Raw genomic sequence first — 27,248 nt, 5'->3', positions numbered from 1 at the left:
TATGTATTGTATGTTTTATTTCATACTTGGTCCTCATTTTATTTAGTACATTGTTAGGCAGAAAATCAACCTTCGACAACCAGCTAGAACAAAAGTCTTGAGGAAAAGAACCAAATAAGAATAGCCTAAGAATAACAATCACATTACATAACATTTTTGTCTTTCTATAGAGGCATTTGTGTGGTGGACATTCAAAGGTGTAGACAGATTCTTAGGCTACACAGAACATTTGTCCTCCAAATTATTTGGATTGTCACGACAACTGCAAGAGCAGGATGATGAGTATTCAAAACGCTTCAAAATGGTTCGCCATCTCATCTCAAGCCTTCAATTGTGGGCAAGGTGCATTAGTGATACGTTTTAGTTAAAACAAAACGTTTATTGTTAAAAGGTAAAGCTCTTGCGATGGTAATCCTTGCTATATACTGTACAGTAGTAGTGTTTGTTCAGGTGTCACCCCGTCTCTCCAGCTCTTTAGCAAAAAGAAAACACCTTTTCGGGTGGATACGAATTTCGTCAAATCAGGACATAGAACCCCAAAACGATAATTTATCACCTTGTGTTCCAGTTCCAATTTTGTCAGCTCGTTATTTGTTTCAGTTCTTACAATTTCACTTGTTTATCCTGTATCAGTTCTCTCTCATGATTGGATAAAATGATCTCAACCTGAACATGTTCTGTGTTTTTCGTTTACTAAAGAGCTTGTTACAGAACAAACACTCTATAGCAATGATAAATCATCGAGTTATTTAACACTTATTTTAACAAAAACATATCACTTATACCACCTTTATTTCACATGGTTACTAAATGATATAATCCAGTATCTAGCTGTAGAAGAATAGTCGAGCGATTACAGTTTTCAGTAGCAGACATTTTAGCTCCACCATCTTGGATAGAGTGATTGTTTGGAATGTTGGCCATGGACAGGGTTCGATTTGTAAAATGAAAATGTCTTGATCAAAATACGTAGCCCAATAAAACAATTGTGAAAATCTTTGAAAAACCTTTGAACTTCTTTGAAAATGTGCCAAAAATAGGGGCCGCAGGCTTAATGTTGCTAACATACAATTAAAATGTGTATTCAATTATTAAATTGTGATATTCAGTGATGCTATGCTCATTTGAGAAGTGGTTGCTCTCTATTTTAATGACGTGACGCGCACGTCGCTTAAGACCTACAGTACAGGTCACACAATGGACAATTGATATGCATATAGGCTAATTCCTATGTTAATGTACCTGGCGTGAGTCGGGAGCCTTTGTAAACTTTGATGAAGTGTGAATTTAAAGTAGTTTTAAATCTATGCATGTGCCTGCGCGTCACCCTGGCCAAATAAGTGGTTGCTCGGCGTGCAACCCCGTCCACTGAGCATTGCACCCCTGGTGATATTATCAAACATAAATATCAAACATTCCAGGCAGTCCCATATGGAAATATGCATGTATTTAATTCTGACCAGAAGCGGGGATAAAAGACATCCCCACCAGCCATAAAAAATGAATGACCAAAGGGAGGATATCAAAGGAAGACACATGGATTCCCCCAGCAAATCGAACCCTGGACACGGACGATATTATAACACATTTGTACTCAGTGCTTCTTTGTAGGGCATCTTGTAGCAGCATACTAGCCAAAACACAACCTTTCCTTATCAAAGACTTTGGAATAACACATCGATTCACAAAATGTATACAGTGTGAGATTGCACACGATTGCGTGAAATTGCACGGAAGAAAGACTACTCTTGCAAAATCGCAAGAGATATCCAACAAAAACATTCATCATCAAACACCCCAACCCGAAAAATCAAATCATTACACAAACAATAGCGGAAATACACGATACATTCTTTCGATTGAGCGTACGATACACTTATTTTGTCAACGCATGCCTTTTCAAGCGCAAAGTTGCTTCCGGGCGAAGCTTATGATTCACACCATTTCAGTCAAGTGTTCCAAGTAACCACATGAACCCTAACAGCCCTACAGGGCATAGCAGTGGTGGCCATTTTGTGGTTCCACCGATCCAGAGCCAGATCCAAATATTTATATCAATTATTTCAAGCCAATAATCAAGCCATCCAGGCTCCCGGTGAAGCATGACCATAAAACATTTGATTCTGTGATTATTATTTTTTTTAATATTTAATGATATGATATACTATATTTAATAAATACCCTTTGTTTTGCGGTTTGAATCTTTTGTTCTCAAAGAATCAAATGTTTTATGGTCATGATTCACCAGGATCCTGGATGGCTTGATTCTAGGATTAAAATAATTGATATAAATATTTTTATCTCTATGGGAAAAATGAATGGGCTCTGGATCGGTGGAACCACAAAATGGCCACCACTGCTATGCCCTATTCTGGGGTAAACGTCTCTGAAAATACCATTTCCAGCAAAGATATTTAGTGGAAAATCCAGGGGGACTCCAGTCAACTAAGTATAGGGTTAATTGTGGTTAATTGCTGACTTCATAAAGTGACAAAGAAATGCAGAGCATTAAACCAACAGCTACACATTAGCCACTCTGGATAGTGGACAAAAAAGTAACTTTCTGGCCTTGATAATGGAGCAAATTGGATTATATAAAGGGATATGTTCACATTAACAACATGGACTCTAGTGTTCCTATTCTGGACATGTCATAATAAGCGAACATTTGTGACAAAATAGGCAAACTATCTCCGGAAATGGACCAACTACAAGCTTGCATTGTGAGCTTGTAGATCAGCTATTTTCGGCGAAAATATTTAGTGTACAGGGAAAAAAGGAAGGGTCCAAGTATAAGACCCCTGGGGGACCTCGGTCAATGAAGTAATAGTGGTTAGAGGACCATACTGGTGTTACTGCGTGTTTATCCCATAATATACTAGTCATGTAGCCTACACTTAAAGCTATTTCTCTGGGCCCGGACAGCTGGTTTAGCGGTCCGGCCACCTAGGCTGCAATGGAGCCTGACAGCATGCCACGGGTTCGATTCCTGATCCCGACAACCTTTGCTGCATGTCTCTCCCCGTCACTCTCTCCCCAGTTCCTATAAATCTACTGTATACTATATTAAAAAATAAAAGTAAACTATTGCTCTAAAACAAAATGCAAAACACTGTCGCACAAACAAACTATAATTCAGGCATAGTGATTAATCTCAGTATGGCATGAAATGAACTTGGGACTAGTTGTGACAGGTATTCCAACACAGTGAACTTTAGGTCCACTTCATTGTTTTGTCAAAGTTACGTTATCGTTGTGTAGTAAAGCAGTAAAGCAGCATGTATTGATTTGAAAAGTTTAACAGGAACCAGTCCCTCTGGAAAAATTCAAACTTCAGGGCGAATTAACATTTTTTGGAGAAGCAGATCATGTTATGGTTGGGTTATCACCTTAAAGTTTGAATTAAACTTGCTTTGGAAAGTTGTTGGCATTAATGTAAAGTACACATGAACACACAATAACACCGGTATGGTCATTTAACACATTCGGTGCCAGAGTATATTCATAATATACTCACCCAGTGCCAGCGATTTTCGTGTTTTATAACCTTTTCAACCGGTCACAGAATTGTTATATCGACTATAATCCATTGTCTGGCCGTCTTTATAAACAAACAGGACAGATCCACCAGCCCTCAAAGGGTTACGTTTTCAAGAGCCGTGTGACGTAGTTTTCAACAGCGCAAACAGCCTCCAGACGTCATATCCGTTGGCTTTCTCGTATTTCGCGGCCCTCACCGCAGGCCATCTTAGCTTAGCTTAGCTTATGATCGGGTTTCAGATCGTTGGTAAACAGAAAGGGGATAACTGTTCGTCGTCCAGAGAAAAGAAAATATAACCGGAGCTCTCTTTTTGTATACCGTGTGAGGTAACTGGTTTTGCCCTGTTTTTGCCTAAAAATCAAAACTTTCAAGCTAAAACCGGAAACGGAACCCGCTAATTCTGCATCCGGGTGTGTGGGAAGTGAGTGGAAAGGGAACCCAATGATGGATTTAATAGAGAACAGCGCGAACGTTTATTAAACCACAAAAAGACCACTTGACGTAGATCTACGGGTTTTTTGTTTGGACAACCATAACTCTGGACCAGAGGGTCCATTTAATTCCATTTTTACACTCCCATGTCCCATCACTACAGGCCTTTAGTGGTCCATTTGGTTCCTAACCAATGATTGATAAACATTTAGCTGGGGACCCCCTGGAAGCCCCTCAAGGACCCCTGGGGTTCCCCGGGCCCCACTTTGAGAACCACTGCCTTAAGAAAACAAACACAATCCAGCGAAGGTGCAGAGTTAAGGCACAGTCACACATACACTTCGGTCCGCGTCCCGTTCCCTTCCACTCTATGGGAGAAATAGGGTGGAGCATCAGGTTGCGCCGTTTTCACACAACGCTTTCAACGCGCCTGAAGCGTGGAGGTTCAACACTGGTAATCATTGACCGGGCTCCAACCAATAGGAAAGAAAGGCCGGTGGTTGACCCCACTCGGCAGGCATTTCAGTTGTAGTTCTCTTTCAGTGAACCAACCACTCCGACGTAAGTCAAACAACACTACCCACCAGAAAACCGGCACTGCCCACAAGCCACAAGACTACATGGGAAAATTGAGGGTGACCGTACCCTTATGCTTAGTTTTTACGTTGTTGCTAGCCAGAAAATAACAGATCTACATGCTCACAACACATCGGTGCAAAACGTTGTGAGTGCGTAGATCAGTTCAATGATTAAGTAGAAATCAGGCTATAGTCAGAAACAATTTCATATAATTAAATTAATATAATTAAAATCAGCATTGGGCCCCAAAAAAAAAAGAGGACATAAAAAGACAGCACAGTAGACATGGCTTGTATGTGCCTTTGTGTGTGTGTGTGTGTGTGTGTGTGTGTGTGTGTGTGTGTGTGTGTGTGTGTGTGTGTGTGTGTGTGTGTGCAATTCTAGGCCTTGACCTCGCCAGGCTCCCTCCACCCTCCGAAGGCCTTCTCCAGGTAGACCGCTACGGCCAGGGCCAGTCTGTCCTGGTTCTTCCCCACCACCACCTGCACACCCAGGGGTAGACCCTCCACACTCAGCCCTAATGGAACCTGGGTCACCGGAAGACCCAGGATGTTGAAAATACCTGGAGGAACAGAAAGAGAGAGGGAGAGATAGGGAGAGAGAGGGAAAGGGGGTGGGGGGAGAGAAAGAGTAAAAGGTCTGTCAGAACAAGGGATGTAATTGTCCTTGTTATAGATAGGGAGAGAGAGAGAGAGCGAAAGAGAGCGAGAGAGAGAGGGGCCTAAGAGTAACAACTTTGAATGCTATGGGGTTTGACAATCTACAAGCTCGTTGTGAACTTGTAGATTGGATATTTAGGTCAGATATTTAACAAAGAAATATAGTGCCCTTTTGCATCCAGTCGTGTTTCCCCTATATATGCATTTAACCGTGGAGCGCCACCGCTGCTTAACCCATTAAGGCCTGAGGCCGATTCTACAAACGTCTTCTAAATCCCGACAGTTTTCTGGAAAAAACGTATGTTTCTGTATCAGTGGTGTTCAAACCTTTTCATTTGTTCCAGGGACCCCCCAGAAGCAAAGAATAGAGTTAAAAATGTTTGCTTTAAACAATATATATTCAAAGATTTGCATACATTTTCTGGATTTTTGAATAGCCAAAGTGTAAAATAATGCTTTTTTAGCTCAAATCGAAAAATGACACATACAGATGCGTTCCAGGTCTTAATGGGTTACATTTGAGTTTTAAGCAAACGGAACAATCTGTAAGACATAAATGTTTTACTTAAGGCCGGCGTGTCACCTGCTCATGGGTGTACTGAACAGGTTTTGAGAACAGAAAATGGGACCGTCAGCACCACGGACAGCTCACTGTACAGTAACACCTTTTCAACCCTTTTCATATCAAGGTCCATTATTTATTCTGCATTTGAGCCACGGACCACCGTTTGATGAGATTTAGACTTTCAAAACGTAGGATATTTTGTTATCGTTGGATGAGATTTTGTCCACCATTCCATGCTGTTTTGATGTTGGTACCATAGGAGAAATGACGGGCAAACGTTGATCAAAATAACTATTCTTTAATTAAGTAATGCAGATGTTTAACAATAATTTAACTCTTGAGAGCGTAAAATGAAGCCAAATGGACCCATTAACTCTCCAGAGTTAAAGATGTAATAAGGGTCCATTTGGTTACCAACTCTCCATCATTTAACTGGGGGCCGCCTGGGACCCCCTCAAGGACCACTGGCGGTCCCCGGACCACTGGTTGAAAACCACTGCTGTAAAGTAACATAGAGGCAGGTGGGAGTCAGCACCGCGGACAGCTCACACTCTAGCAACGTAGGAGTCAGCACCACGGAGAGTTCCACACTCTATATTGGCTGCCATGTCCCAAATCTGTCATCTCTGCATGCATTCCTATCGTACCAGGACAGCAGGAATGCACGCAGCCAGTTGCCAATCGCAATCAATCAGCCTGTTAGGTCTTAACACATTCATTGCCGGGTAATTATTAATTAATTCATAACGCCACTGCCAGCGGTTTTTACCTCATTTTGAGTCTTTTTGACAATCCACAGAAAAAAATATCCAACCCGGATGTAAACAAACGATGTCTCCGTGGAAAGACAAGACATTACATTTACATTACATTACAGTCATTTAACTCACTGAGTGGCAGAATTATTTCTGGCTATGTTGTCCCAGTGCCAGAGATTTTTTCAAAGTAAAAAAAAAAGTGCTTAGGAAGCGAGATACAGCCTTTTTCAGTTATAAGTTAAACAAGGAGTGGATGGAGCTGCAAATCTTCAGATAATGATATATTGGGTTCTGAAAAAAAAAATCAAATTTTTAGTTTTCTACTATTTTTTCAAAAACACGTGAAACACGTGAATAGCACTCAATGAGTTATCAAATGCTTTTATCCAAAGCAACTTAGAATAATAAGGTAAAATTCCAATATATCAGCTACCTACTTTCTTCAACCAGAAAAAAAAAACATTGTAACCGCGATTGTCCGTTCTGTAGTTATCGGCAGTTGAATATAGCTTGTTTACACCAAAAACGCAATTTGGGAAAATAAATCTGAGATAAATGTATTTTTTATAAATCTGATAACATTGCAGTGGACCGGGTGATTTATTTTAAAAGGACATCATTGAAGCGTTGGAATTGCGAGGACGTAATATGACACCCTTAGCCTTATGTGTTAAGATAGCTTGTGTGAAAGTGGGAATTTTTAGTGGGGCAAGTGTTTTCAAAATAAAAGGCACCAGAGCAAGGGATAATCAACAAGTAAGCTTGGTTGTTTTTGGTATTCATTGGGATCCCGGGGGCTGAAACCTTGCCCAAAACCTTGACCATAAAAATGACCAACATGAGTCGTGCCCAAATATGGAGTTTTGCCCAACATGTTGGGTCCAACGTTTGGACCCAACATTGAGAACCAGTGGTTTAGCCCACCTGTGTATGAGAAGTTGAACGGTGTGAACAGTGGTGTGTGGTGTTTGGGTGCCAGGTGTGGGTGTGACGGGTAGAGTAAAACGCAGTCGTCGCCCAGTAGATCCTCCAGGAGGCGCTGCAGAGCCTCTTTCTGCTGCAGCAGGAACGGAGTGGGCTCTGCACGCTGGAACAGCTCCACTGTGGCCAAGCCTGACGGACACAAACACCATGTTCAACAGTGGTGGAAACTGGAAACTGTGTTAATTTTGACGACTAAAACTATGACGAAAAACACTTGGTCGACTACCTTTTTACACTGACGAAAACTAAATAAAAATGAGGCTATGATGACTAAAGATTTGACAATTTTGTCAACAAATAAAAACTAGACATTCAGGCATTACAACGGCCTGCCAAAAAACTATTTTACTTGACTAAATCAGCCGTAGATTTAGTTGACTAAAATCGTATGATATTTTGTCAACTAAAACTAGACTGAAACTAAAACATTTCAGATGACTAAAGTGTGACTAAAACTAAATGGAATTTCATTCAAAAGACTATGACTAAATCAAAATGTTCTGTCAAAATTAACACTGGGTGGAAAGTAGCTACAATAAGTATATTTAAGTACTGTACTTAAGTACAATTTTGAGTTACCTTTTACTTTACTTGAGTGTTTCCATTTTTGATAGTTCATACTTATCCTTCACTACATCTCAGAGGCAATTTCTTGATTATCATTATTACTTATTTGCACTCAGAGAGGCAAGGTCCAATCAGGGAACCACACCAATCTGTTACCATGGAGAAAGGACGGCCCATACAGGTAGTAAAGGTGGTATTTTTCAAATCCATAGTAAATGTAAAAAACATGACAAAATACATTTTAGCAGTCAGTGAATAAGATAAAATAAATTAGCCCTCCGGATTCTCGGATTCTACAGTATACTACAGTATACATAGATACACACACACACTCCAGTACCTATGGCAGCCAAGGTGTGAGGCGACAGGCCCAGGGTCCACTTGACCATCTCCCATAACGGCCAAACCTTCTTGCCCCGGTCTGACATCAGCTCAGAAAAGCATGTGGGACTCTGCAACAAAACACAACAAAACAAAACGCATCTATACCTGTTGTAGGGCTGAGTAATATGACTTCAAATCAATATCACGATTATTTCAAACTTTTGCTTTGATTACAATTAATGAACGATTATATTAAAGAAAAGTGGTTAATCAGAATGACAGATTAAGAAGATTATAAACAATCTACTTGAATTTATTTTGTGTCGATTCGTTGAAATTGAGCACTCATGCTCAGCAAACCTACCCTGGTTAAATAAATGTTAAAGAAAAAATCACACCTGTGTGAAGGTAGCGGCGCCTTTGATATATTTTGTCATAGATATGTGTTTCTACTAGAGAAACAATATTAAAAGGCTTCCAGTGGCACTAAATAGTGCCATTGGAAGCGAATCACCAAATGCATTCCAAGGTAAGTGGCAAAAACTGATCTGTCATAGCTGATAGAGTGGGTACCTAAAAAATAAACTTTAGGTACCCACTCTATCAGCTTCTATCTTCGTAGCTTTTTGTAGCAGATATACAAACTTCGCGCTCTATACCTTTAGGTATAGAGCGGATATTAGCCCTCTATACCTGGCTTTTGCGTCAACGTTCTGATTGGTCAGGCTCGCCAAGGTTCTGATTGGTCAGGTCCGTCAACGTTCTTATTGGTCAGGTCCGTCAACGTTCTGATTGGTCACTATTCATGACATCACTATGTTACTATTCATGACATCACTATGATGTCATGAATAGTGACCAATCAGAACGTTGACGGACCTGACCAATCAGAACGTTGACGGACCTGACCAATCAGAACCTTGGCGAGCCTGACCAATCAGAACGTTGACGGACCTGACCAATCAGAACCTTGGCGAGCCTGACCAATCAGAACGTTGACGGACCTGACCAATCAGAACCTTGGCGAGCCTGACCAATCAGAACGTTGACGCAAAAGCCAGGTATAGAGGGCTAATATCCGCTCTATACCTAAAGGTATAGAGCGGCTAGCGCCGCTAAAAATCACACCCTGTGTGAAGGAAGCGGTGCCTTTGGGGCGGGGCTTAACTCATTTCAGTTCGTCCATATTGGTGGTCTGAGTCCACTTACCAAATTTTTACTTGGTAGCATGCTGCAAACTGGAATGATGGCTGTTTAAAGCCCAGCCAATGGGCAGACAGAGGGGGCTTAAGTAATAACAGTTCGTCCCTATTGGTGGTTTTAGTGCATGTGCAAAATTTGTACTCCCTAGCATGCTGCGAACTTGAGTTATGGCTGTTTGAAGGCCAGCAAATGGGAAGACAGAGGGGGCGGGGCATCAGCAATTCAAGCTCGTCCCTATTGGTGGTCTAAGTCCACATACCAAATTTGGACTTGGTGGCATGCTGCAAACTGGAGTTATAGCTGTTTCAAATCCCGTGCTCATCCCGTGCTTCCACGGACGGACGGACATAACATACGCTGGGGGTCCCTGGACTCCTCTTTGATAACTTCAGCAATTCATGCTCGTCCCTATTGGTGGTCTAAGTCCACATAGCATATTTGGACTTGGTGGCATGCTGCAAACTGGAGTTATAGCTGTGTAAAATCCCGTGCTCATCCCGTGCTTACACGGACAGAACATACGCTGGGGGTCCCTGGACCCCTCTTTCATAAGCAGTGGCACGTGTGGCCAATGAGAGGAGAGATGGCAGAGGCAAGCTTCAACTGTGTGTGTGTGTGTGTGTGTGTGTGTGTGTGCGTGTGTTTGTATGTGTTGCTTCTTTGCCGTGCTCATCCCGTGCTGATACGGACGGACGGACGGACGGACATACGGACAAAGTCAAGCTTAGAGCGGTTGGCACCGCTAAAAAAAGCAAGAAAAAAGAAAAAAACACACAACATGCCTCAGCTATTGGTATACCAGCATTAACACATCCACCGCCAGAGGTTAATCTCATAATGTACTCACCAGTGCCAAGGTTTTATTGTTGTTTTTTGTTTTTGTCACGTCGCCATAGACCCCGTTAAAATCCTTAAGAATGCGCGATGCACTGTTTGTAAACATCGTGCAAATGTCCCTGTGTCTAGCAGTGCATACCACGTGTCAAACGGGGCATCCATGTTGTAGTTAGAACGGTTTATGTTAAACAGTGATGACCGAGGAGAAAAAACTACAAGGGAGAAAATGGCGTTTTTGTGTGCGCTTTAGAATGGAGGCCGATAGGAATGGAACGCAAATAGTTCCGTTCCGGTGGTGTTACACAGAAAATGGTCTGTGTAGAAAATTGAAAAAAATAAAAATAAAAAACGAAAAAAAGGAAAAAGCACTCGGACCGTAGCACTACGGTCTCGGCGCTTAGCAGTTGGATTTAATGGACCGTAGGACTACGTTCTTGGCGTTTAATGTGTTAAAAGCAAGCAATAGATACAGCATCTCTGATTTATATATTTGGATGCGTGCCGGAGTTACACACACCAAAAATAGCCAAACTACAAGCTCACAAAGCATCACTGCGCAATGTGTTGCCATTGCTATAATAGACCAGAGCTCAGACTGTTTTCAGTCAATGTAGATCGGTTATTTTCACTATTTTAAAACGCACACACACACACACACACACACACACACACACACACACACACACACATACACACACACACATATACACGTGTGTGTATATTGGAAAAAGTGATCCAAGGAATAATCACTAAGAAAATAATCAATAGTTGCAGTGCTAAAATAAAGTTGCACATTTCACATGTGTCGGCGAGTCTGTATTTTGGAACACTATTTTCCTTTGAATAGGACTGTAAATTAAGCTCAGCGATGCCCACCTTGCCATCCTTGCCTGGCGCTGCCATCATGGCCCCCCAGATCTGGAAAGAGTACCTGAGCTGAGGGATGGCCAGGATGTCAACACTGACCCCTAGTTGTGACCGAAGACACTCCACCACCTGGACAGGAGAGACAATGATATTCACTTTAGGGAGTAGGGGGCACAGATATAGAAACCTAGATACCTCATTGGCCTCTGCAGTTCATTGGAGCGACGTGCTTGGTATGGTGGCCGCCATATTTCCGGGGGGCACGGGCACTGGCCAATCACAGCGCGTTTACTACTGGCCAATCACAGCGCGTCTTTTCCAGGACTTGTCAGAATCTAGTTGTCCCGCCCCCACCTGCCTCTCATTGGCCTACTGAACGCCCCCTTCTGTGACATACGCGGAAATTTCCAGCTGCCCCCCAGAAGCAGAAGTGCGTCCGCCATACACACGCTTTAGAGCCAGAGGAGGCGTCTACCTTTATATGTCTATGGTAGGGGGGGTGGGGAGTAGGTGGGGTGGGGAGCCTCGTATCAACGGGTTTCCTGTTTAGCAGTGTTGCCATGTCTGCTTATAATAAGCGATTTTGGGCTTGTTTTTAAAGTGTAGTTGCTTATTTGGGCTTGCTTCCTAATATTTTTTAAACTAAAAATATTCAAAATATTTCACTTTTTCCCCCCAAAATGTTATGAAAATAGCAGATCTACATGACGCGTCGTGAACTTCTACATCTGCTACTTTCAAATAGCTGATTGGTAAACCTTAGCTTAGTCACTTATTTTGGGCTTGTTTTCATAGAACAGGCCGCTTGTTTCTCTTGCAAAATCTGGCAACACTGATTACCTGCATTACACCTGCAGTAGCCGCAAGGAAACTTCAGCGGCAGGTATCGTTTCTGGCTCGGAGGTTTCGCAAGGTCTCAGAAATAGTGTTTGTTCATAAGCTGTCCAGCCCGGCTCTCATAGACTCCAATGTTATTTCACCGAACTTCCGGTGTGAGTCTGCCACCCAGTGTGACTAATCTGCTGGCTGGAAATGCTGCATAGATAAAATGTTGGCGACCTTTTCTTAAATATAAGTTTCCTTGCTACGAGGTAGGAAGTGGACAGATATTGAATGAAACAGAACAGAGAAAAAGTCAATGGCACTGCCTGGGAGAGGGGCCAAGAATAAGGTGAATGGGGTGCAACAATTTCTTGAACTAATCGATTAATTGATTGTTGATTTGAATAATGGCTAATTTAATACAATTATCGATTAATAATCAATCCCTATTTGGGGCATGTCATTATAGGCAAAAGGTTTCAAAAAGATGTAAACACTAAAAGAAGGCCGATGCACACCTCAAAGGTTAATGACAGGTGCATAGGACAAAAAATGGATGTTTACAAAGGGATCTTGTGAATGATGTCATGTCCATAGATATCTAAATTTGGAAAGTGCAGGGAAACATGCACAGACTGCGTGGCCTTTATTTAAGCTAATCATAGAGAAAACGCACTTCCTGATCATTCAATTAATCGGAAAAACTAAAATAATAGGGAATAAATAAAAAATCAATAGTTGCAGCCGCGGTATCTATAGGCGGTTCCCTTACCCTGCTCTGAGCCTGTATGAGCTGCTTGTCCACCGGAGACACCAGAGGAGAACCGCCGTCATGAGGAACAGAGAAAAAACGAAGCTTCTTCATGTCCACCTCCGACGTCAGACGCAACCTGGACACAAACAGACACAGAGAGACTGAGTAGCGAGATGATGAGAGAAAACAAGACACAACGTTGTATAACGTGTCTTCCCCGTGAAATCTGTAGCTATGGATAGCAATCAGGCTCATACACACACACACACACACACACACACACACACACACACACACACACACACACACAGAATCATAGCCCACCTCTGATTTCATCGGGTGGAGGGCAATGACATAGTATAATGCAGTCTGCTATACAGATTCCATGTTGCATTCTGTTTGATTAGGGTTGCTATAATTCAACACCATGCTGTTAATTATGCTGTATGCTGTTTTAAAATATTGTTCCATGCAGTTCGCCCCCATCTGCCCAGTCTGTGTGTAAGTGTCCCTGAGCAAGACACTTTAAGCCTGGCACATACTCCGTCCGAACAGGCAAACTTTGCTCAGACAGGGTAGGCAATAACTACAAAATGACACGTCATTCATAACTTTGGATGGGTCTCTCAGAACTTTATTTGGCTGTTCTTTCACCTCAGAGATGTTCTGACTATCCGAAGAAAGTTTGGCTACTGTGATTGGTCGGAAGTTGGTCAGACGTTCAAGGTGGGCGTGATATATTTAGTTTTGTTTCCGGAATTAAGTCCAAAGTAGACTCATTCTGAGTACCGGCAGTGAAAGCAGCGAGGAGACGTTAGCTAAGGAGAGGTACAGTACTAGTCTCACGAGCCAACCTCCGGTTAAATTCCTCTCTAGTGACCATGCATAAGCAAAACCTGTTTCAAGAAATGGCAAAACCTTCGTACCTCTGTGGCAAATTTCCCACAGCGTGTCGGAGGTAATGCTGTCCCGATTATGACATTTTACGTGAAGATTTAATTGTCGCTCCAATAATTGCGATTAGCGATTTCATTGTGTTTCTGTCGTTGACCACTGGGCCATATGAATAAAAATGACATTTGTAAGGGAAGATATGGCAAAACATGAATAGTGGAAATAGCAGATATACAAGCTCAAAACGGAAAATGGAAATTATTCTGATGACGATTATGAAAAAAAAAAAGTGCGATTATCTCAAATAATTGTGATTAGGCGATTATGTAATAATTGTGACGGGCCTAGTCAGAGCGATATCCAGGTATTAAAACCATTGCTTCCCAGCACTGGCTGTACACAAAAATTATTCAGTGGCTCGAGCGACTAACAGAGCGAGCCGCAGTGTTGCAAGGCTGATTCACTGATTACTGAGCGGGCGGGGTCTGCCGTTCAGAACTCAGAAGAGTTCAGTAGCAGTATGTATTACTTTCCTCCCCTGAGTCCTTTCTGAACTTGGTTATGTCCGAGTCATAGTGAAATCTATATATGGTTATGTCCGAGTCATAGTGACGGGGTGGTGATAATTAGCCAATATAGGCTGTACAAATGCACTGTGACAAAAAAAATAATAATAATAATCTGCATGTGTATTAGAGCAGTGTTTCTAAATGTCAGGTCCGGGGACCCAATGGACCCTTACGGGTTTGTAACAACGACACACACACACACACACACACACACACACACACACACACACACACACACACACCTGTCAGCATTGGGTCCAGCCATTACTTGCAGCATGGGCAGAAGGTCCTGGGCATAGCGACACATGGGGCCGGTGGTCAGGAAGCCTGGCTGGAGGCCTGACGCTGGGGGGTGCTGGCCCTCATTGGACACTATGCCTGTGGACCAACACATGCACACACACAGCCTCATTGGACACTATACCTGTGGACCAACACATGTACACACACTGCCTCATTGGACACTATACCTGTGGACAGACACATGTACACACACACTGTCTCATTGGACACTATACCTGTGGACAACAAATGCACACACACACTGCCTCATTGGACACTATACCTGTGGACAGACACATGTACACACACACTGTCTCATTGGACACTATACCTGTGGACAACACATGCACACACACACCGTCTCATTGGACACTATACCTGTGGACAAACACATATACCCACTGCTAGGCCTGTCACAATTATTACATAATCGCCTAATCGCATGTATTAATATTCAAACATTTGCACACATGTTCACGATTTCTTTTTCAAAAATAGCAGATTATAGCCAAAGAAATATAAAGTGACACAGATGCGTTCCCGGATTGAATGGGTTAATCGCAGAATACTGCAGTATCTTTTGATGCCTGACAGCATAGGTTTAGGTGGTAAACCAGTGTGGAAACATGTCCGTTTGAAAGCAATACAGAAAATAAGTTATTTTTGTCGCACGACAAACGACTAATTAGGCTTCACACGGTGCTACTTTCTGCAGACGCGCCGCTACTTCTGACTTCTGTGTCCGGCCAGCGACTGGCACACTCACCTGAGGTGGGCTTGTGTCCGAAGATGCCGTTGAAGAAGGCTGGCATGCGGATGCTGCCGCCCACATCTGAACCCACGCCAATCACAGAGCCTCCTCCGCCCAAAATACTGCCCTCCCCTCCTGAGGAACGCAGTGAAACAAAGAGGGAGACAAGAGAGAGAACAAAGGAGTTTCAGGTGGCAGAAACCGCTTATCTCCAGATTTTAACTTGTGTTAGAGAGAGAGAAAAAGAGAGAGAGAGAACGCCTAATAAAAGTAGCTACTGGTACAGTAACTTATTTACCCCATATTTGACACCTGGTCACATATCTTCGCTGTTGGGCAGAAATATTGTATATACTGTATATATTTTCATATTTTTATGCTCATGAATGAATGCCCTGTGTTATATTCTTCATCGCATGCCAGTGCAATAACGCATAACTTAAACAGTTTCAAATATTTTTTATCCAGTCCCTGAAAAGTAACAGTTTTGGACGTACAAGGTCTCCAAAGCGACAGTGACGCTACTATGCACCCATCTGTAGACGTATAGTACCTGAGCTCCCTCCAGGTATTCTGTCCAGACTGTAGGGGTTCCTGGTGAGTCCGTACAGATGGTTGTGGGACTCCAGCCACATGCACAGCTCACTGCAGTTGGTGACCCCCAGGGGGATGGCCCCGGACCTCTTCAGCAGGGCCACCGACGGAGCGTCGGTCCCCGACACCACCCGGCTCCTCGACACCAGCCCCGTGGAGTTAGGCATGCCTGGACAATACAGCAGAAAACCAGTGGTTTTACTTAACACATTGGGTGCCAAAAACGTATATCTACAGTACGTTTTTGCAGATACACCCGTCGGGTGCCATTTTCAAAAAGGGGCGCTCTAACGCAACTTAGGAATGATCCTAGGACCCTTTAACCCATTAAGACCTGAGGCGATTCTTAAAAATGTTTTCTAAATCCTAAAGGTTTTTTGAAAAAAATCAAAAAACATTTTTTTCAAGATTTAAAAAAAATAGCAGATCTACAAGCTCATAGCGCGGCACTCGCGCATCCGCCCCAATGATGGGATCTTGAGAAAAAGGTCCATATCTCTATCTTTTTACAGTGGTCAAAACAAGCCATTCTCGACGCTCGACCTCTCTGCAATAGCGGATCGAGGTTGAAATGTTATTGTTCCAGTACAAAAAGTACAAAAGTATTGGTATCAAAATTAACTTAAAGTACCAAAAGTAGAAAGTACTCATTATGCAGAATGTCCCATTTTCTAATGTATAAAATGTAACTAAGAGCACCTGCCCCTCAAAATGTCTGTGCACAACACTGCAGATGTAGATGTGAGTATATAGAGCAAGCCCCCAGAACCGAGAGGGAAAAGTATAGCTCGAGCCTCCTGGTATAGGCGACTCTGGCCGAACATGCCATGGGGTTACGCACGGTGACACGTAAAACATAGCATGCAAGACATAACTCTATGACGCGAAACACAGCGGAAGGGCCCCGTCCCCAAACACAGACGAAGGGGGCTCAGTGTGACTGAGTTTTTGTTGTCTTCTTTGTCTTGTCCTATGTTTTTCTCTTTCTTTTCTCTTTCTTCGGACTGTGCACCGGGCCAGTGTAAAAACTGGATGGGGGGGCGCACCATAAATCCCGAACCTATGAGCCTGTATAAAAGGGAGTATGCGCTGGGCGAGCAACTCCATAGAGGTGAATGGGCAGGGATTTGCGGTTACCACTTCTTTTATAACTCTATGGTGTTGTAGAGACAGGAAACCAAGGGCAGAGAGAGGAGAGACATGCGAGACAAGACGGGCGTCGGATTCAAACCCGGGTCCTCGTCGTGCTCGCATTTATCTGGAATTGCAACAATACAGTCCAAAGAACTGAATATACAAAAGTAAATTGAGAAATATTTTTGGGGATTTTTTTGGTCTAATTTGACACATTCATGTGTTGCATACAATAAAGGAGCCATTGTGCTTGTCTGTATGTGAGCGCACATGTATTTGGTGTGTATGTGTGCATATCATAGAGTTAAAAAATAATAGAGAGGGCACCGGATATCCCCTCCCATCCACTTGCATTGAGTTGCTCACCCAGCGCATGAAGCGAATTCACCCCTTCTTCCGGGCTGGAAATGTGATGGGTGAGGCCTATTTGGGGCTTCTGCGTGTCACTTCTGTGACACGTTTTGCGTCATAGGGTTTGCGTCATAGGGTGGTAGGCGTAGGGACGCCTACCACCGTCACCGCCGACAGTGGCCCCATCTGCAGTACCTCAAATGGCCAGAATGTCCATTCCGCTTCAATGAAACCACTGGGTTCTGGGGTCTTGGTGCATATGTACATTCTCTGTATGACATGAATTCATGCATCCATGTCTATTTCTCATTGGCTCTTTTTACACCTGGCATTAACATGTTATCTGGATTATGTCAAGATATTATTTAGATGGATTACCCTCTCTTGCTGTGTAAAAATGCAAACTGCTGCCAAGTATTCATAACATGTCTATAATTGGAAAGAAGCCAAGCATTTACATCATTGCTCTCCATACACAGTGGGGTATGGAATACCCCACTGTGGTTACAACTTACAATATTAAAATCTCCTTGCTAGATTCAATACAAATTCAAGTTTACTTTACATGTACTTCCAAGTTCCATCTGCACATGGTTGGAGACAAATTACATTTACACATTATTACTAATATGGCCAAATGTGAACTACGACAGCAGGCTAACCACTTAAAAGGTTATTTTCAAAACATTCACACACATTTCCAAGAATTTCCAAAAATGATAAAATAAAACAAATTCAAAATATTTCCAAAAATAGCGGAAACAACAGATCTCAACACAATGCAAGGTAACCTTGAAGATCGCCTGTTTTTGCTATCTTTGCGCGACATTGTACTTGTGTACTGTGCATGTATTCCTGTAGTTACCCTGCAGACAGAAGGCCTCTTTGACAGTGAACGGGACACCCAGAAATGGTAACCTGTCCTCCAGCACATCCTCGCCTCCTCCCGTCTCCTCCTCGATCAGCCTGTCTGCCTGCGCCGCTTCCTGCAACGCCTGGGAGAACCTGCAGGGGGCGTGAGGAACACAGTCAAATCCTCAATTGTTCATTTAGCCACTTTCACTCCAAAATGTTCATTTTTCATGAAATGAAAAAAGTGGAGTTAGGAGGTTTTGTTCATCATTGATTAGAACAGCTGAATGGACCTCCAAGCTCACAATGAGGTTGGAGGTCAAAAGGGGGTGGAGCCTGGAGTCAGCAAAACCAACTAACTCCTACCCTTTTGGTGGAGTTAGCTGATTTAGCAGAAAGTTTGAGGATGGAGTTAGCTGGTTTTGTCAGAAGCACTTTTTAATGCTTTTCGTTTGTTCAATATTTTTTTACCAACACACAGACGTAAAGGGTGTTCAATGGCCCTGATTTATGGAAAAAAATGCAAAAGCGTCAAAATGGAGTTAGCTGGTTTCTGCCGGACAGCAACGATATTTATTATTTATTTATTTTTCCATATCGTTTGTTGTCGTTGTTGTTGTTCGCTACAATGCACAAACCTCACAGAGACAAATCCCTCTTATAGTGCTAAAAATAGATGCCAAAATAAGGAATTCTGACTGAAGTAAAGTGCCAAGAAATTATTTTGGGGAAATGTTCCAATCATGTTGTGAGCTTGTAGATTGTCTATTTTTTTTTGTTTTCGTCTCTGTTGGGTGGAAACCTCATATGTCCAAAACTGTTAATTTTCAGGATTACATTTCCAAAATATCAAAAGTAGCAGATCTACAAGCACAAAACGCGTCGCTTCGCGCTGCGTTTCAATCTTGCAGATCTGCTACTTTTGATACCTTTGTGTGACGCTGTAGTTTGATCAATATGGAGATAAGAGGATATGGAATATGGAGATAAGAGGTTTCTGCCCGACACAAACGATATGTACATGCTCAAACACACACACACACACACACACACACACACACACACACACACACACACACACACACACACACACACACACACACACACACACACACACACACACACACACACACACTCTGTATCTCTATACTTTACCTGTCTTTGACCATTGCATTGATAAGCGGGTTAATTTCTTGAATGCGGTCAATATAAGCGTGCACCACCTCCACACTGCTCACCTGCAAACACATGAGACAGACACACATGGGGGTATACATAAGTAATTCAGAAAAAAAAGTAACAAAGACAGAAGGATATGACAGGTAGACAGACTGATACATAGAATATATTTTTATTCCACTCATTATTTTTACAGCGTGGCTCGGCAGAAGTCTAGCCGTCTATAAGACGGCCGGTCTGTGTTTTTATTCTTTTCTGTGTGTGTGTGTGTGTGTGTGTGTGTGTGTGTGGTGCGTGCGTGTGTGTTTATCCAGAGCTAATCTCGTAAACCGCTGGACCGATCAGCGCCAGATTTCTTGAGCATGCTGCCAGTAGGCCAATGTAGTATCTTCACATATGTTTTATATTTGTTCATTTTTCACTTTCATTTTATAATGGAAGTCAGGGATTCAGATCAGTACACCGGGAGTGTTTATTTTGTGTGATTAATTTGCATCAATTCAAAATGCTGTTGTGTCATGAGTACATGCACATTGAGCGCGATTATAACGAGGCGATGAAGCTACGGATTTATTCCGCGCCAATAAAATCATCAACCTGTATGAATGCTGGAGGCATCACCAAAAAAGTTTGATGTATAGAAACAAACAAAACAAAACAAAAAAAACAAAACAATACAGTGCATGGAGATACTTTCTTGGCCTACTGGCAGCATGCACAATTTGCCGCTGATCGGTCCAGCAGTTTGCGAGATTAGCCCCAACAGACAAACACTTGTAGACATCCTGGCTCTTATAGGCGGCTTTCCATATTTCCGTATGCATGCATAGAGACACTGTAAAAATCCCTCTTGTTCCTGCACTCTGAATTTAACATCATGGTTATGTGTCATATTGCAAAAGGACAGTATGATATCCATCCATACAGACTGAGACACATCCTTAGAAATCAAATTTAAATGATTTCAAACCCTCATGAATGTGGTTCAAATCTAATACGTTTTCACCTGTTTTTGTTCGTTTTTTACTGTTCATAACAGCAAATTGATTCCAAAGTGGATATGCCAGTCTGTACAAAGTAAGTGCGGGACTCCCTCTTTCTTTGGTGTTTCGTGCAAGTGGGCGTGGTTTTGAGGTTAGGTTTGGGCATAAGTTTTAGTGAGGTTAAAAGGATCCCTGGCTAATAAGCCTTATATGCCTTAATACATTTTAATTGCCCTAAAAATGAAAAACACCATAAATATTTTATTTATTTTAGAAATAGCTCATCTTTTACTCAAGCGGGACAATGCCCATCGCAAGTTGATGATGTCATAGGTCCATGTGTGGTCCAGCCCTATGGAATGTATGGAATGCATGAGCAAATACAAACCAGCTTAATACTTCCTAAGGTTAATACGAGCATCAAAACAATATTCTAAATCTGTTTTATTTGCACATGCATTCCGTAGGGCTGGACTACACATGACTATCATCAACTTGCGACGGGCATTGTCCCTCTTATATAATACTTTTTTTCTTTTAATTAAAAATATATATTTAAAGTGTTTTTAATGTTTTATTTTAGTTATAGAGGGTAATTATTATGTATTAAGGCATATAAGGCTTATTAGCCAGGGATCCTTTAAAGGTTAGGATTAGCGGTAGGGACATGACACTAGTATGTTGTTGGGACTTACCCCCCAATCCAACCATTGATGCCGAGTGCCAAGCAGGGAGGCACTGGGTACCATTTTTATTGTCTTTGGCATGACTCTGCCGGGGATTGGGTCCTTGGAGGGGTCCCCAGCAAAATGTGTTACATTGGCTATTTTAAAATAGCTCATAGTGCGGCACTGAGTGCCGTGCTATGAGCTTGTAGATCTGCTATTTTTTTTTAAAGATTTGTGCAAATCTTTGAATGTGTATATATTTTTTCAACTCAAATCTTTGCTTCTGGGGGTCCCTGGAACAAACTATTTTGAGATGGGAGTCTGTGGCCAAACACATAATTTGGGGGGTCCTTGACATGAAAATATGAAATACTGTATGAAATAGTGTTCTGGACCTGAACTTTGTACAGGAACAGGGAATAAATCCAGATTTCACAACTGTTACACTGGTATGTTTTTTAAACCCTTTTAGTTATGCAAAGCTCAGCCAGGAGGAAGGGATCAGTGACCATTCCTCTGACCACTTGCCCCACGCACACCTAGTAGACCAGGCCACTGCCCGCTTCTCAATGTGGGGTTTGGGGACCCTCAGGGGTCCTTGGGGGAGTTTTCAGGGAGTCCCCAACTAAATGATGGATGATTAGGAACCAAATGGACCCTTATGGGCCTGTACCTCCGAGCGTGTACAAATGGAATCAAATGGTGCCACTCGCTCAGAGTTAAATTAACACTGAGGATTTTAACAGTGTAGATTGGGTCCCTCCCAGAGATACAAAATGTATAAATTATATCAAATATGGGTCCGTCCGTGGCGTGGACTAATGGATATGAAACTTGAAATATCCTTGGAATGGGAAACTGGACTACACTACAGTTTAACGTGTTCACTCCCATTTCCATGATTTCAAAGTTGTAGTTCTCTCTCTCTCTCTCTCTCTGTGCACAATCATAGGTCGATCTCAGTGTACATCTACTGGTCAAAGGTTAATGTTGCTCAACAACCCTAGATGGATTCAATCCACTAAACACAGAGAAGCATCTGTGTCATTTTAGATTTTATACATTGGCTTTTCAAAAATAGCAGATCTACAAGCTCGCAAATCTTGAATAATTCTTTATTACGAAAAAGTTTAAGAACTACTGATTTAGAAGGCATTTGTAGAATCTGCCTCAGGTCTTAATAGGTTAAAGGGAAATGACAGTGAATGGCCTCCCACCGCTTATCATACACCATGAGATAAAGCAGTGGTTTAGATAGTGGTTCAGAACACATGTCCATGTGTATCACATTTCTGCAACTTGACAGCAGCATTTGGGGCTTATGTTCCAAAATGGATATAGCCTCACAAAACACTGTATCTTCCTACAAGTATGACCCCGTCACCTTGACCCCATTGTCTGTTGCACTGGCTTCAGGAACACTTTTGAGAGGGGGGGAGGGGGGGGGCAAGTGGTGTTAAGTAACTAAGTACATGTACTCAAGTACTGTACTTAACACATCGGGTGCCAGCATTTTTTCATAACAACTTACCGTGGGTGCCAGCATTCTCCCCATTGACTGCGCTTTGCTGTTTAACGTTTCCGCGTGCGTTACAAGCAAATCCACGCAAAAAAAGCATCGATTCATGTTCTGCCATGAGCCTGGCTACTGCCTGGAACCATAACATTCCCCTCGCGGGTTACAACGGGGGGGGATCGCGCATCGCGCATGACCGTTTTTCCCCACAGGAAACAGATTCGGAGATATAGGCGTTTCAAAGGCCCAATTCCAAACTCCGCCCTAAGCCCTCAAGCCCTGCACCATCATTAGCTTAAGGTAAGTCAGCTAGTAAGTGCCTGAGTGTGGGAGGGTTTAAGGGCTCCAAAAGGGTACAAAAGCAATGGAACAGCCCTTTGTGACGTCCCACGTTAACTTGACGACAGACTGACTGGCCGTGCTTCAGTAATAATAGTAATAAGAAGAAAAATGAGGAATTCATAATTAATTTGATCATTATTCTAGCTAAATTTCATATACATAAATCCAAATTTAGCCATTCCAAAGTAAACCCTCATTCTTTGTATTTGAGATTGAAGCCAGGCAGTACATGAAAACAATTTATGACTCAAAAAATAAGAAAGCTGCAAGAACTGTCTTTTTGTGTTCACTCTTTAATGTTTTCTGTTAGTAAATCCCCCTGGCTCTGATGATGTTATATAGATGTATTGATAACTTCTTTGTTTGTGTTTGTGTTTGTTCGTTTTGTATTGTCCTGTAATTCATGAGAATATAAATAAAGATTTGTAAAAAAAAAAGACTGGCCGTGGTAACTCCCACTACGCAATGTATTGTGGGCAATTTCTTTGCCAAAGTCTCCAAAGGTGCTGACTTACCGAAAGGGTCCAGAAAGGGGCGTTCCCGAGCCCTCGCTGACTTCAGGCTGACTTTCCGATTTCATTTGGAACAACCCTCAAGCCCTTACGGAGCTCACATGAACGCGCACCCAAGTCAATGAGTCAGTGAGGGGGTGGTTTGGAATTGGGCCAAAGTAGGAAATAGACAGGAAGCGGATGGGGGGAAAAAATGTGTTTCCGGTGAGCGATCTGGCATTTCCTTCGCAGGATTACAATGGGTGCTCCCAGAGCTGCTCTAGCCCCGCCCGCGCGGAGAAAAAAAAATGAAAAAAACAAAAAGAATGAAATCACGGTTCAGACCGTGTTCGGCACCGAAGCTTCGGAACCGCCACTATGTAAACACACGGTTCAGACCGTGTTTGGCACCCGATGTGTTAAGTACAATTCTGAGTTATTTTTACTTTACTGGAGTATTTCCAATTTTCAGCACTTTTACTTCTACTCCACTACATCTCAGAGGCAAATATTGTACTTTTACGCCACTAGAATTATTTGAAAACTTTAGCTAATAGTTACTTTGTAGATTTTGATAATTATACAAAACCACTTCAGCCCTATATACCTTTTGGCCATTTGAAAATAGCCGATCTACAAGCTCACAATGCGTCGTGATGCGGCGCATTGTGAACTTTTAGATCTGCTATTTTCAGAAGATTTTTATGCATTTCATATATTTGAAAACTTTGTGAAATAGGACATTCTGCATAATGACAGTGTTTCCCCTATATGCATTAAGCAATGGCGGGCCGCCACCCCTTAAAGGGCAAGACCACTTTGGTAGAGGTTTGGGTTGTGTAGTTACCTTGCCATGATGTAACTCCAAAGGTGGGCAAGAAATAAAAAATAATTGCTCCATTGATTAGAAATTGATAATTCAAAATATGCTCCTCATTGACTTACATTGTACGGTAAAACAGCTCTCAAAGTCACTCTTTTAGCACAAAAACGAACGCAAACAAAGTTGATTCAGACAATATAGAACATCACCAAACCCAGTACTATTTTCTTTTTAAATAAAAATGTCAACTTCCTGTTGATTTTGCCATTTTTAATAAGTAGAAAACCCGGACTGGATCGGCGGATCCGGATCCAGATCTTCAAATAGTAAAATCAACAGGAAGTTGACATTTTTTATTAAAAAAACAAACAGTACTGGGTTTGGTGATAATTTATATTGGCTGTATCAGCTATGTTTGGGTTCATTTATGTGCTAAAAGAGTGACTTTGAGAGCTGTTTTACCGTACAATGTAAGTCAATGAGGAGCATATTTTGAATTATCAATTTCTAATCAATGCAGCAATTATTTTTTATTTCTTGCCCACCTTTGGAGTTACATCATGGCAAGGTAACTACACAACCCAAACCTCTACCAAAGTGGTCTTACCCTTTAAATCCGACCACCACAGTATGATTTTTTCCTTTTTTCTTCAAATCATGGACATATCCGTGATTGGCAGGTAATGTGTTAAGTAAAAAGTGTGAGTACTTCTTCCACCACTGTCTTTTTTGTTATGTATGACAGTCTATGCTAGTTGGTCTAAGAAAAGTATATTTTCCTAAATCTGGAGACGATTCATATGTAAACTATACAGATATTTTCCTGCTCATTACTGTGCACATGTACTATTATAAGTCTTCGTGTTTGAGCACAAATATGCTTTTTGAGAACCCAAAACGCCAGACCTTCGCATCCTCCCCCACACGATCAGCTTCTGGCTAGGGGAAACACTGATAATGACTATTCTACTTTTGGTACTTTAAGTACATTTTGATACCAATACTTTTGTACTTTTACTCAAGTACATTTTTAATTCCAAACTTTTACTTGTAACAAGAGTATTTCTGCATTGCAGTATTGATACATTTACTTAAGTAAGAAATGTGAGTATTTTTTCCACCACTGGTGGGTGAGGAGAGAGAGGGGAGAGGCTGAGAGAGGAAAGAGAGAGAGAGGGGGGGGGGGAGTGATGACAGTAAAAATAGACAGGAGAGAGGAGAAAATAAGAGTGCGAGAGAAGTGGTCAAGGGGGCAAGTGGAGTTTATTTGTATAGGAGCACATTTCAACAACAAGGCAATAGGCTCTATGCACAGCAGCCATATTATCACTTCCTTCACAGGTATTACAATGATACTAGGATCTGTTCCATTTAGTGTAGAACAGTGGTTTCCACGACCCCATAACTCTGAGAGTGTACAAATGGAACCAAATGGACCCGTATTTGTACACTCTCAGAGTTACACACCCGTAAGAGGCCATTTGGAAGCCCATGAGGGTCCCTTTACCCCAACTTTAGACCAACTGGTGTAGCAGAGTGTCTCCAGTGAGCCAACATGCACAACATCAGCACCCTGACTCTGTTTGACCAGAAATGGAACAGAGCCTTCATTAGTATTATTGGTAACACCTGTGAATGTCTTCATAATATGGCTGCTGTGAATAGAGCCTATTCAATGTGCTTTACACAAAACACCAGGGAGGAGATGATGGAGAGAGAGGGAGAGAAAGTGTACACCTGCCTCTCTCCGCCGTATCATGGCAGCCAGGCGGACCGCGGGGGTCTTCAGCAGCGGGTTGGTGATGGGGGGCAGCGTGGCCGCTGGAGGAGCGGTTCCCCGCGGCGACAGGAGGCGGAACACGGCCAGGAGGACGGCGGCCAGCCGGCTCAGGAACCAGGCGGCAAGCCTCTCCAGCCTGCCCGACGCCATTGCTGTTGTAGCTGGAGTTATATAGTTCAGTTGAATTCCGGCAACATCCCTAGCCGTGTGTTACACCGACATCCATGACCTATTGAATTGTGTGACCGCCGGAGGGCGCTGTTTTGCAAGTTCATGATGTGCGTTTTGTCAAGTCAGTTAGTTGCGGATCCGATTCATAATATATTATGAATTAATCAATAAAGCCCTTTTTCAAAAATAGTGAAAATAGCAGATTTGTAACACGCATTGTGAATTTGGAGAACTGCAATTTTCCTGAAAAGCTTTTAAAAAATGATTTTTTTTAATCTTTGAGGGAAAAAAAAGTCTCAAGATAAATTCTTAGGTTCCCAGATTGTATGTCTCTTAATGGCTGTCTTGCTTCTGTCTGCTGTTTTGCAGTTTTTGCAAAATAATGTGTATGTGCTGTCAGTCGCCAACTGTTGCTTCTGGGGTCACTTAATTCGATAGGTCACCAATGCCTTTGTAACAATTGAATTCCAGCCAAATGCACGTCGTCGTAGGTTGCCAGTTTCGTATCACCTCAACCCCCATGCAGGCTATTTAAGTACTTTGTTGTTGTTGTTTATTCTCCAAATGTATTTCCCAAAAGTAACAAAGTACATTTACAAAATAATACCTCATCAAACAGAGGAAAACAAGAAAAAAACTGACAACTGTGGAAAAACTTACCACTTTTTCTTCCTGCACCTGCATCTGTGTTCACACCTGCTTCTATCAGAAACATGTGTACAAAATATTTTGAACAATAACACAAGTTTTTTTTTAAAGAGTGAGGTGCATACAACATATATGCTCAAATGCAGCCGGATTTGATTCCCGAGCCTGAGGTCCTTTGCTGCACCCACCCATATAGAGTTAAAGGTCACACCCTGTCTCTCTCCCTCATTGTTGTCACACTCTACTAGGCCTACTATCTTTCTGCAAAGGATCAAAGAGGTCTGAAGCATAATTTACACTTTGTCTTATGATAGTGATCACCAAAACT

The 27,248-nt window shown here is 42.2% G+C and overlaps 1 protein-coding gene across 1 annotated transcript; it reads right to left on the bottom strand.

Moving 5' to 3' along the window:
- On the bottom strand, nt 1-26,290 carry LOC311058129 (fatty-acid amide hydrolase 2-A-like). The gene is made up of 11 exons (XM_084075439.1): nt 26,063-26,290; nt 19,475-19,557; nt 18,333-18,472; nt 15,942-16,151; nt 15,404-15,523; nt 14,598-14,733; nt 12,911-13,028; nt 11,326-11,445; nt 8,426-8,537; nt 7,459-7,647; nt 1-5,114 (listed from the first exon to the last, which is right to left on the bottom strand). Exons 1-11 carry the CDS (start codon nt 26,249-26,251, stop codon nt 4,933-4,935), a joined length of 1,599 nt encoding a protein of 532 aa, XP_083931565.1. The 5' UTR covers nt 26,252-26,290; the 3' UTR covers nt 1-4,932.
- Nucleotides 26,291-27,248: the final 958 nt, after the last annotated feature.

Source organism: Gymnoscopelus microlampas, assembly GCF_963454915.1.
Source record: "Gymnoscopelus microlampas genome assembly, chromosome: 2".
Taxonomy (NCBI): domain Eukaryota; kingdom Metazoa; phylum Chordata; class Actinopteri; order Myctophiformes; family Myctophidae; genus Gymnoscopelus; species Gymnoscopelus microlampas.
This window is presented reverse-complemented; position numbering and strand designations above follow the sequence as displayed.

Bases quoted from the DNA above. Each gene is read 5' to 3' on its own strand.
- LOC311058129 (XM_084075439.1), bottom strand. From the start codon at position 26,251: ATGGCGTCGGGCAGGCTGGAGAGGCTTGCCGCCTGGTTCCTGAGCCGG. The intron at 19,558-26,062 runs GCAGGTGTACAC...ATGTGTTTGCAG, and splicing joins CCATGATACGGCGGAGAGAG to GTGAGCAGTGTGGAGGTGGT. The intron at 11,446-12,910 runs GTAAGGGAACCG...TCTCCTGTCCAG, and splicing joins TCATACAGGCTCAGAGCAGG to GTGGTGGAGTGTCTTCGGTC.